The 12,724-nt window shown below is 42.7% G+C and overlaps 1 protein-coding gene across 1 annotated transcript; it reads left to right on the top strand.

The window, feature by feature from the left end:
* The first annotated feature begins 4,854 nt into the window (after positions 1 to 4,854).
* Positions 4,855 to 8,959, top strand: si:ch73-174h16.4 (leucine-rich repeat-containing protein 14). The gene is made up of 3 exons (XM_035760693.2): positions 4,855 to 5,572; positions 5,800 to 6,624; positions 6,762 to 8,959. Exons 1-3 carry the CDS (start codon positions 5,298 to 5,300, stop codon positions 7,333 to 7,335), a joined length of 1,674 nt encoding a protein of 557 aa, XP_035616586.1. The 5' UTR covers positions 4,855 to 5,297; the 3' UTR covers positions 7,336 to 8,959.
* The last annotated feature ends 3,765 nt before the right edge of the window (positions 8,960 to 12,724 follow it).

The following is a 12,724-nucleotide window of genomic DNA, read 5'->3' as shown; positions in this document are numbered from 1 at the left end:
CGGTTGTTTGGTATATCTTCTATCTGCTCTTTTGCAAAATAAGAAAGCCACATTGGCCTATTTATACTGCCATCTTGTGGTAGTATAAATAATTAATTTAAAAATATATATTTAACCTTCGGCCATTCTGCGCCATTCGGGAGCCCAGAACACTAAATCAGTGGTTCCCAAACTTGTTAAAGTTCCGTACCCCTTCAAACGTTCAACCTCCAGCTGCGTACCCACTCTAGCACCAGGGTCAGCGCACGCTCAAATGTTGTTGTTTTTAGCCATCATTGTAAGCCTGCCACACACATACGCTATACGATACATTTATTAAACATAAGAATGGGTGTAAGTTTGTCACAACCCGGCTCGTGGGAAGTGACAAAGAGCTCTTATATGACCGGGGCACAAATAATAATATAATAATGATTAATAATTTAGCTCTTTATTTAGCCATCTTAAATATATAACCGTATTTGTTCATCGAAAATTGTGAATAACTCACCACTGGTTCATGAGAAGGGTGTGCTTGAAAGGATGCACATAACTCTGCAATGTTGGGTTGTATTGGAGAGTCTCAGTCTAAAAATAATCTTCCACACAGTCTGTGCCTGTATTTAGTTTTCATGCTAGTGAATGCCGAGAATCCACTCTCACATAGGTTGCAAATGGCATCTGTGTTTTAACAGTGCGATTTGCCAAAGCAGGATATTCTGGGCGTAGCCCAATCCAGAAATGTGGCAGTGGCTTCTGATTAAATTATATTTTCACAGAACCGCTAGTTGCAATTTCGACGAGGCTCTCTTGTTCAGATATTGGTAAATGGACTGGAGGCAGGGCATGAAAGGGATAACGAATAGAGTCGTTTGTGTCATCCGTTTCGGGAAAGTACCTGTGTAATTGGGCGCCCAACTCACTCAGGTGCTTCGCTATGTCACAATTGATATTGTCCGTATGTTGTCCTTGTTAAGGCAGACAGAGAAGAGCTCAAACTTCTTAATCATAGCCTCAATTTTGTCCCGCATTTTGAATATAGTTGCGGAGAGTCCCTGTAATCCTTGATTCAGATCATTCAGACAAGAAACATCACCCAGATAGGCCAGTCGTGTGAGAAACTCGTCATAATGCAAGCGGTCAGACAAGTGAAAATTATGGTCAGTAAAGAAAACTTTAAAGTGAGCTGCTGTTGGTTCCAAAGCTATAAACATGCATTTATTAATGTCTACACTTGTTTTCCCAACGTTTATTCCATTACAGACACCTTAATACATACTTTGAAATGTTATGTGATCTAAACTTTTATTTTTAAATGTCAACTGCCCCATAGAACCAACTGCTCTGGTTTTAAACGGTCTATGTGGCATCGATATGAGTCAGAAACATACATTCTAGTGTCAAAATTGACTGCAAAGTATAAATAGGATCATTTTGGTCATGAAGTCAGTCTTGTCCCAAACAGAGTTGTGTAAGTGAGTTCATCACGATTTAATGAGGGTTGGATTTGGGTTATGATCGTGCCCACTAACACGAGAAAAGCAGCTGTGCTGATTGCGCTCTATCAGCTGCACGTGCTCTATCCAATCACAGCAGCCAGAACCTCCAGATAGTGATACAGACATACCCAATACGCAGCGCCTCAGACTTGTTTACATAAGACAACGCTCGCCAATGTTATGTTGAAATAACAGTTAGCCCTAAGCCCTTATTTATAGAGTGGCCACTTGCTGATGTGTTTGATAGGGATCACTTGAATCTGCCACTTTCTGTGGAAAAAAATGTGAATTTAGACATTCCGAGCGCACGTGTATCCCAAATGCAACTTGTCAATATTCCAAAATCCATTTGTGAGCATCTTGTGTCCCTCTGGACCAGTTTTGTAACACGATTCGCTATGAAACACTATCAGACAGACACACACTCTGGTAATAGATATAGTGAGAAACTTGTAAAAATACAAGACCGGCGCCAAAGCACAGCACACACATCGCCACTCGCCAATGACTTGATATGCTGAATGTAGCCTGGCTGCTCAATGTGCCTGCTAGCTAGTACTTTCTAGCTTAATTGACAAATAGGTATGATACTTTAGCTAGCTAGCAAGTGATTTTGTGCATGGATAAAGTGTGTAGCTTTTGCTTTATTCACAATAGTTTGACAGCTTGTTACACCCTGATCAGTTTCACCTGTCCTTGTTGTTGTTTCCACCCCCTCCACGTGTCGTTTGTTTTTCCCAGTGTATTTATCCCTGTGTTTTCTGTCTCTCTGTACCAGTTTGTCTTGTATGTCCAAGCCTACCAGTGGTTTTTCCCATTTTCTTGTTTTGCCTTTTCTCCTTTTTCTAGTCCTCCCGGATTTGACCGTTGCCTGTTCTGGACTCTGTACCCCCCTGCCTAACCATTCTGCCTGCCCTGACCCTGAGTCTGCCTGCCACTCTGTACCTCCTGGACTCTGATCTGGTTATGACCTTTTACCTGTCCACGACCATTCTCTTGCCTATTCCCTTTGGATTTATTAAACATCTTAAACTCCACGCCTCCTGTGTCTGCATTTTGGTCTTGCCTAGTGTCATGATACAGCATGATACAATATGTTACAAACATTGTGGACTTTAGTAGACTTTATTTGGAATATAAGTGTTTATTTGGAATAAAAGGGTGAGTTATTGTTATTGCACACACTCACTTCACAGCGTAGGCATTCCCTAACGGAAATATGCAAATACATGCTAGAAGGCGCATGGCTTCTGCCTACCTCCTTGCTTCTTCTGCCTAGGCCCCCAGTGTCTGGTCTAGAGCGTGAAGTCTCTGTTAGTCAGCTACTGCTTAGCAATGGTGTTTAGTCCCACGGTCCTTAGCTTAATGATGAGCTTGGAGGGTACAATGGTGTTGAACGCTGAGCTACAGTCAATGAACAGCATTCAGACGTAGCTATTCCTTTTGTCCAGGTGGGAAAGGGCAGTGTGCAGTGTCATGGCGATTGCATCGTCTGTGGATCTATTGAGGTGGAAAGCAAATTGAAGTGGGTCTAAGGTGTCAGGTAAGGTAAGGTAGAAGTAATATGATCTTTAACTTGTCTCTCAAAGTACTTCATGATGAGAGAAGTGAGGGCTACGGGGCGATTAGTCATTTAGTTCAGTTTCCTTTGCTTTCTTGGGTACAGGAACATTGGAGGACATCTTGAAGCAGTTGGGGACAGCAGACTGGGATAGGGAGAAATTGAATATGTCTGTAAACACTCCAGCCAGCTGGTCTGCACAAGTGAGAACTCAGAAATCTCTAACCCCACCCCCCACATCAGTGCATTCAAAACAATTGGGAATTTAGGAAAAAAAACAGGCTCTGATTACAGATAATCGTGAATCTTTAATAATGATGAGTGAGAAAGTTAGAGACACACAAATATCATACCCCTCCAAAAATGCAGCCCTCCCCTGTTGTCATGGTGAGATGTTAGCATGTCTTGGGGGTATATTTGTGTGTCTAACTTTCTCACTCAACATTATTCACGATTCATTCAGGATTATCTGTAATTATGGTAGCATCCACTTTAATGTAGAAGTGTTTAGAAACATATAATCTTCTTAAAAGTGACTCCAAAATGACACAACACATTATTTACCATTAATTTATATTGGACACAAAATAATCGGAAACACAACCAAAACAAAAAGCAAATGCATCCAACCAATTTGTAGAGTCATAAACTTGATGTTTGTTGTGTGTATTCATTGTGTGCAATGCATATAGGACCAAATACTTAACCTATTACTACATTAATACACATACAACCCTTAAACAAAAATATTGCAGTTTTGAAACTGCAGTAAAAGTACGGTAACGGCAGTCGACTGTGGTATTTTGGACGCAGTAATTGCAGAAAAACTGCAGTGTACTGCAGTTCAGTTATACTGCACTGAAACTGCAGTTACATTGCAAAACTACTGCAGTAAAAACAGTGTTATTTTGGATGCAGCATCTCAGACTGGCCAATAAAAAGAAAAGATTAAGATGGGCAAAAGAACACAAGACACTGGACAGAGATATGGCTTTTTCTTTGCAACTCTGCCTAGAAGGCCCGCATCTCGAAGTCGCCTCTTCACTGTTTTACGTTGAGACTGGTGTTTTGCGGGGTACTACTTAATGAAGCTGCCAGTTGAGGACCATTTTCCTGTCAATGTGACAAGTACTTTTTTGTGTCAGTGAAAATGTATGGAGTAAAAAGTACATTATTTCCTTTAGGAATGTAGTGAAGTAAAAGTTTGAAAAAATATAAATAGTAAAGTAAAAATACAGATACGCCAAAAAACAACTTAAGTAGTACTTTAAAGTATTTGTAGTTAAGTACTTTACACCACTGCTGTAGACAACTGGGAACTCTGGAAACAAACTAGATCAAATCATAACGTCAGTGATTTTCGGGGAAACAAACTAGATCAAATCACAACGCCAGTGATCTTCACGTCGAAGCTCCAGAAAGATGGACGAAATTTCCGAATTGGAATTCCCGAGTTGGATGACCGTTCAAAATATTTTTCTCAGTCGGGGCTCGTTTTATATATATATATTTGAGAGTTTCTGTATGTCCTGAATGCACTGAAGTCGGAAGTCGAGGATTTCCGAGTTCCCAGTTTGCTGTTTTGAATAGGGCATAGCCGTCCAACATTCGTGCATTTGCTATGTCCTGTTATCAACAGTATATGCACAAATATAAATATACTATAATAATTAGGCTATACATTTCTGACACTATTGAATTAAAATGTTATTTTTTAAAGCGAGCCATTTACCATCTTTGGTGACAATGACTACTAAATAAAAGAAAATCAAAATGGGGCGCGTATGGAAAGCGTCATCAAATAGAACGTCATCAATAAGTAACCGTAAACGCCATAATAAACGATTCGGAGTAGGCAATCCATCGGTCCTATCTGTGACATGTCATGCTAACATGATGTGCAACACTATCTTTTTGACCCGAGACATTTCCACCAATCGTTGAATACTTTCTGGATGTTTATTATCTAGATATCGGCTTTACATATAAAGTATATTTTTAGTTGGTGTAAGCTATCAAACCATCTACTTCGCGACCTTTGCTTAATATCTACAGTACTGTAGCTGACGTTAGTGCTACCAGAAAATGTTCACCGGCATATAAGATAGTTAACTAGACCGCTCAATAGATAGTCAGCAAAGTTGCAAAATATACATATCGCGTTTAATTATCTCCGGAAAGTTACTAACGGTCGTTATTCTTTGCTTATTTACTTTAAACAATTGGGGATAATCTATCAACAGCTCAAAACAAGAGTGATGGTGCTTCCCTTGGTGAATCTTTGTGCCAAAGAGGTTGTGAGTGATCACAGTTCCTCTCCGGGTTGGCTTGGTTGTGTACCCAGGGAACTGTACAGACCGCTTCTGGAGGCTGCCTTCACCAACTGCCGCCCGCTGGCTGTCGGGGAATTGGTGCAGCGATGGCCCGAGCGGACTCTGCGGGCTGGCGGCCGGAGGCAGGGGCAGAGTCCTCCAAATCGACTCTGTGTCCAGGCTCTTTTGCTCGCAGTGGTCAGAGGGTTGTCGGACAAAAGGTAACACACAATCAATCTTTGTTAGTTTGCTTCTCTGAAACAACATTATCCAGCGATGTTAATGAGGTTTTGAATAATGGAAACAAAATACTTTTTAATAGTAAGATCAATCGACAACTTCACAGCCTACAATCTCCCAATGTCATAGAGGTAGCTCACATCAAAGATGGCAGACATCCATGGGCACCAGACAATCTTTGTCCATGTTATCACTATTCTATTCCTAGGTGTGCTCTCCAGGTGCTGGACCTATGTGGGCTGCAGTGTGAGGAGGGAGGAGTGGGAGACCCAATGGGTGGTTGGTCACTGACCGTGGCCCTCAGCACCATGGTTGTACAGGCCAGGGCTGCAGCTCAGAAGGCCCTCGGGAGAGAGGGGGAACGGGAAAGGAAGAGAGTGCTGGCCATGGAAAGGGAGAGAGACGTGGTCAAACGAGAAAGAGGAGGAGGGTTAGAGGAAGGCGGGCTGCTGGTGGAGTCTGTGAGAAAAGAGAAAGAGGAGACATCTGGGTGTCTGCGGGAGGACCAGCAGGTGAAGGGGGTGAGGAGGAGGATGGAGATGGAGAGGAGAAAGGAGAGTGCAGCAGTGGCAGGTGGCAAGGGGGAGGCAGACTCTGAGGTAGACAGCGAGGTGGTGGTGTGTGTGAGGGCTGACCTCTTTGTGAATGCCCGCTCCTGGGAGCGTGTGCGCGCAGCCCTGGGTACGACAGGCCCCCTCAAGTTACAGTGCAGGTATGTCCGTGTGGAGGAGCTCTCTGTCTCCAGCATCGGATCTCTGCTAGACCTCCTACCCCGTCATGTCCTCCTGGGAGTGGACATCCGCTACAGCTGCCTGGGGGTGGCCGGCCTGGCTCTCCTCCTCCCTCAGCTCTCCATGTTCCCCATGCTGAGCTCCTTGCGGCTGCACTATTGCAACCTGGACATCCGCAGAGACATGGCTGGCCAGGAGGGGGCAATGAAGGACATGTCCCAGGGGCTGGGGAAGCTCAGTCAGCTGCGCCGCCTCAGCCTCACTGCCCTCCGGCTGCCTGGACACCTCCGCATGCTGCTCAGGTAGGACAAGCTCTCCATTGTCTCTAGCATGTGGTCTGTAAAGATGGAGGTTGTGTGTGCATATTCTCATGAACTGTCATGTATTTGTTCCCTCTCCCACTTGTTCCCCATCCTCCTACTTGTTCCCTGTTCCCTAGCTCTTTCCCTCAGCCGCTGGAGGTGCTGGAGCTTCCCTACCTGAGCCTAACCCCCGCCGACCTCTCCTATCTATCCTGCAGCCCGCACGCCTCCTCATTGCAGCAATTGGACCTGAGTGAGAACAGGCTGGATGAGTTGGCCTTGCCCTCGGTGCGTCGCCTCCTCTCCCAGGCGTCCAGCTGCCTCATGCAACTTTCCCTGAGCGGCTGTGGTCTCACCGACGGCCTATTGGCGGCAATGCTCCCGTCGCTCAGCTGCTGCCGGGGCCTGAAGAGCCTGGGCCTCGCCTTGAACCCGCTCTCCATGGCCGGGCTCCTGGACCTGGTGAGGACGGCGGTCAGGATGCCCTCCCTCCGACAGCTTCTGTACCCCAATCCCCTGGAGGACTACCAGCCTGGGCTGCCCCCCATGCCCTCCAGTGCCCAGCTGCTGGACTGGCCCTTGGATGAGCTGGTGGAGGTCCACGAGGCCACCAGTCTCCAACTGGACAGGGTGGTGATGGAGAGTGGCCGCTCGGACCTGTTACTGACCTGCGACCTTCTCAACTACAATAAAGACTTGGTGGAGCAGTGAGGTCATTGGAAGAATGACCCCCTCCCATTTTAAAACCACACGAGTGTACACGTGCCTGCCTACTGTCAATCATTCATAATAATTTGTCCTAAATTGTCAATGTTTTTATACCTCAGTATTGTTGGAAATGCTTTTTAAATATAGAACAGAAGCTGGTGAGGGGAGGACAGCTCACAGTAATGGCTGGGATGGAACAGCATGTGTTTGAAACCGTTCCATTGATTCTGTTCCATTAATTCCTATGAGCCCGGTCTCCGATTTAAAGTCCCACCAGCCACTACAGGCAGAATAATTCTGATTACACTATTCAGTCATCTAGATTTGTGTTACGAACTGATTATTCAACCGCTTCAGAGGAGCATTAGGATCTTACAGAAAAACATACTTCAACGGGTGCTTACTAACAAGCCAACTCAAATACTGTGTACTTATTTACTTATACAGTTGTTGGATACACTGTATGTCCGTTTGTGCCAAATGACAGAGGGTAGGTTATTGAATATTCTCAAAAGTATAAGAAGTGGTAACAGTTCGGATAGAGAGAGATCATCAGCCCAGTCCCAATCCCACTGAGCTAAGGTTACAGCTTTTACCCTACCGTCATGTGCCTTCCTGTCTGCCACCAGTGCCCGTGCAAGTCTGTTGTCCAGAAAGGGCAGTCTGAAGGGTGGTTACACAGACCCCGATAATCCCTATCTAGTTTGTTTTTGGAAAACATTTAATTGTGTGATATGTTAACAGCTTATTGGAATTACAGCAATCTGATTATGAGTGCGTTAGACTTGTCTGTGTGTGGAAGGTGTCGGCTTTATAAGTGCGTTTAAAGCTTTATATGAATTGCGACGAGGTGGATATTTTTCATGAAAATGATATGTATTGTCTATGGTATTATCTCCTCTGCTGAAGAAGTTTCTTTAGGGATAGATGGAAATTTACTGGGGGGGGGGGCTGGTCCAACTCAAGGTGTCATAAAAAAAAATGCACCCCCCTCCCCAACATAAAAAATATTTTCACAAGACCCTCCCCTTGCACTGTAAAGTAAATGTAATAGCCTCCTCCCTCATAGAATTGACTCAAAATGATGTTTATGACCAAAAATAACTATAACTGTAGCGACCCTGTGTTTATGAACGTGGATATCGACTTTGTCACTTCAGCATGCTTTTGTAGCAGGGCCACGGGCCAGAAGGCTAATGGGTTCGCCGACCACCACAGGCGAGCTCACTCTCCCTGCCTGTTTCATTACACTATGATCAGAGCCAACTGCGGTCAATGCTTAGCTAAGGGTAATCAGATGTTCAACATTTTGATGCTGTATTTATAAATATATAAAATACATGCATTGAATTTTCCACCAACAGGTGTCTGTGCCAATGCACCACACAACCAATAAACAAAGCATACTGACTTCATGCACTTCAATAGCATGGTTTGTGTTTTCACCACAATAAATAGCCTGTCAATTTTGACAAACAGAAATACATCCCTCTCTACCTTGTAGGCTTAACCAGTATCAAAGGCTTGGCTTGACAATCTCTGAATGTCATTAAACTTTTTGGTGTTTTGTAACAGATGTCTCTTTCCATTCGTCAATTGGCTGCTGCACAGTTTGGATTGATTGATTTTTGTCAGTAAAAGAAATACATATATACATAATTTTTATTTCCATTGCGGTGCCTATTTTTAACAGACAGTTGAAGTCGGAAGTTTATATACACTTAGGTTGGAGTCATTAAAACTCGTTTTTCAACCACTCCACACATTTCTTGTTAAATAACTATAGTTTTGGCAAGTCGGTTAGGACATCTACATTGTGCATGACAAGTCATTTTACAGACAGATTATTTCACTTATAATTCATTGTATCACAATTCCAGTGGGTCAGAAGTTTACATACACTAAGTTGACTGTGCCTTTTATCAGCTTGGAAAATTCCAGAAAATTATGTCATGGCTTTGGAAGTTTCTGATAGGCTAATTGACATCATTTGAGTCAATTGGAGGTGTACCTGTGCATGTATTTCAAGGCCTACCTACAAACCCAGTGCCTCTTTGCTTGACATCATGGGAAAATCACAATAAATCAGCCAAGACCTCAGAAAATAAATTGGAGACTTCCACAAGTTTAGTTCATCCTTGGGAGAAATTTTCAAATGCATGAAGGTACCACGTTCATCTGTACAAACAATAGTACGCAAGTACAAACACCATGGGACCACGCAGCCATCCAACCGCTCAGGAAGGAGACGCGTTCTGTCTCCTAGAGATGAATGTACTATGATAAAAAAAAGTGCAAATCAGTCCCAGAACAGCAGCAAAGGACCTTGTGAAGATGCTGGAGGAAACAGGTACAACATTATCTATGTTCACGGTAAAACAAGTCTTATATCAACATAACCTGAAAGGCCGCTCAGCAAGGAAGAAGTCACTGCTCCAAAACCGCCAATAAAAAGCAAGACTACGGTTTGCAACTGCACATGGGGACAAAGATCATACTTTTTGGAGAAATGTCCTCTGGTCTGATAAAACAAAAATAGAACTGTTTTGCCATCATGACCATTATGTTTGGAGGAAAAAGGGGGAGGCTTGCAAACCAAAGATCACCATCCCAACCGTGAAGCACTGGGGTGGCAGCATCATGTTGTGGGGGTGCTTCACAAACTAGATGGCATCATGAGAAGCAAAATTATGTGGATATATTGAAGCAACATCAAGACATCAATCAGGAAGTTAAAGCTTGGTCGCAAATGGGTCTTCCAAATGGACAATGACCACAAGCATACTTTGAAAGTTGTGGCAAAATGGCTTAAGGACAACAAAGTCAAGGTATTGGACATTTGACTCAAGTTAAACAATTTAAAGGCAATGCTACTGTAACCAATGTGAAATGGCTAGCTAGTTAGCGGGGTGCGCGCTAATAGTGTTTCAATCGGTGACGTCACTCCCTCTGAGACCTTGAAGTAATTGTTTCCCTTGCTCTGCAAGGGCTGTGGCTTTTCTGGAACGATGCTTCAAGGGTGGCTGTTGTCTGTGTGCAGAGGGTCCCTGGTTCAAGGCAAGGAGAGGGACGGAAACTATACTGTTACACTCAATTGGTATTTGGTCGTGTATGTAAACTTCTGACCCACTGGGAATGTGATGAAAGAAACAAAAGCTGAATGAAATCATTCTCTGTACTATCATTCTGACATTTCACATTCTTAATGATCGTAACTGACCTAAAACAGAATTTTTACTTGGATTAAATGTCAGGAATTGTGAAAAACTGAGTTTAAATGTATTTGGCTAAGGTGTATGTAAACTTCTGACAAACTGTAAATACATATATAATTACATAGATAGGGATAAAAAAAAAATCTCAACCTCCAGATGAGTATGAGCAGGGAGTTCTTACAGGCTTGTTTCCATCCTTTTGGTGACAAATTTTCATGCTTATATTCTAAAATCTTCATAAAAGCAATATGCTATTTCCGAGTTTTCTTTAGGAAAATTTGGCGCCAGACAACATGAGAAATTTAACAGACGTCCATATAAATTCAGATCCGGCCTGGCACAGCGAGCGCCATCAATACACTAGGGATGTTGGCCAAATGGGCCACATTTACATGTCCTTAAAAACAGCTATAACATATTTTAGGCCACTTTCCTAAAATAATAATTGTCCACCTTCACAGTTCAGCTGTCATGAGATTTGAGCACTAAATGTATCAGGGCATTGCATGCATAGGCCAATAGGCTTAGGTGTCCACTGTACACAAAACATTAGGAGTTCAACAAGGGTTCTTCTAAGATCCTCAAAGTTCTTTGAAGAACCTCAGTGTTCTTGGCACTGAAAATTGCCCCCGAAAGGTTCTTCCAAGAACTCTATAGGAGGTGGGGTTCATCGAGGAGCCTCCTTAGTTGGTGAGGGTTCTTGCAGGAACCTAACTGCCCAGCTGAAACTTTTGGATTTTAATTTGAAAGGACAGCGGGTGCAGGCAATTTAAATATCTCCTCAATTTAAGGTAAGGTTTGTCCCAGAAAATGGACACAATTCAATGGATTTCAATCAACAAAGAGGTAAGAATATGTAGGCTATAAGAATAGGGTAGCTGTATTGGGTGCAAATGACTGAACTGCTCACTTTTGTGTCTGCGTCTGCTGGTCAACAGACAAGGAGGCATACAATTGGTATTGGTATCTTTATGCAGATCACATCTACCATCCTGCATCCTTACCTCCCATAGGCCTCTACATTATGGACAAGGTATGTGTATGAAAAACAAACACTTTTTTTTCATTCACATTTACCTCAAGAAACAAGGTATGAATACCATCATGTGCATGTTTTGGTCATCATCTGTATAATTAATTTTTGGGGGGATTGACAGACTTTACACTCCCTACACCTCTGATGGATATAATAGGAAACCTGTTTGATCACCATGCACTGCAAAATCATTCTGGCTATGGATACAAAGAACATCAGCACACCAGAGGACATACCCATTATAATTGGGGCTCTGCTGGGAGTTTACCTCATATTTAGATTTTTTGATTCTGCTTTGTCAGAAAAATCATAATAAACACTGACAACTAAAATATTATTATTGTTATGCATATTATTATTATTAATAATAATAGGGGAGGGGGGGGGGGTAGCTAAAAATATTACCACAGAATGTTCTTCAAAAGGTTCTTAGAGGATCCATTAAAAGCGATTCTTTGGAGAAGTTACAGGGGTTCTGTCACGTGTGCTTCCTCTCCGGCCTCTAGGCCACCAGGCTGCTCGTTAGGGCGCACACCTGTCACCAGCGTTAGGCACATAATGACATTCACCTGGACTCCATCACCTCCTTGATTACCTGCCCATTATATGTCACTCCCTTTGGTTTCTTCCCCAGTCGTCATTGTTCCTGTTCTAGGTCGGTGCGCGGTTTCTTGTTTTGTTCTTTTATTTATTAAATGTATTCACTACCTGAACTTGCTTTCCGACTTTCAGTGTACATCGTTACAGGTTCCCCCAATTTCATTTTGAAGAACCCCTAAAGGATACTCCATGAACCTTTTCTTTTTAGAGAGTATTAAATTAATATTTTAATATAAATAATATTTATATACAGTACCAGTCAAAAGTTTGGACACACCTACTCATTCAAGGGTTTTTCTTTATTTTCTATGCTGTAGAATAATAGTGAAGACATCAAAACTATGAAACAGCACATTGAATAATGTAGTAACCAAAAAAGTGTTAAACAAATCAAAATATATTTTAGATTCTTCAAAGTAGCCACCCTTTGCCTTGATGACAGCTTTGCACACTCATGAGGTATTCACCTGGAATGCATTTAAATTAACAGGTGTACCTTTGTAGAATTAAAAGTACATTTGTGGAATTTATTTCCTTAATG

This window comes from Oncorhynchus keta, chromosome 4 (assembly GCF_023373465.1).
Source record: "Oncorhynchus keta strain PuntledgeMale-10-30-2019 chromosome 4, Oket_V2, whole genome shotgun sequence".
NCBI lineage: Eukaryota > Metazoa > Chordata > Actinopteri > Salmoniformes > Salmonidae > Oncorhynchus > Oncorhynchus keta.
The sequence above is the reverse complement of the archived record's forward strand: the minus strand, read 5'-3'. Positions and strand labels throughout refer to the sequence as shown.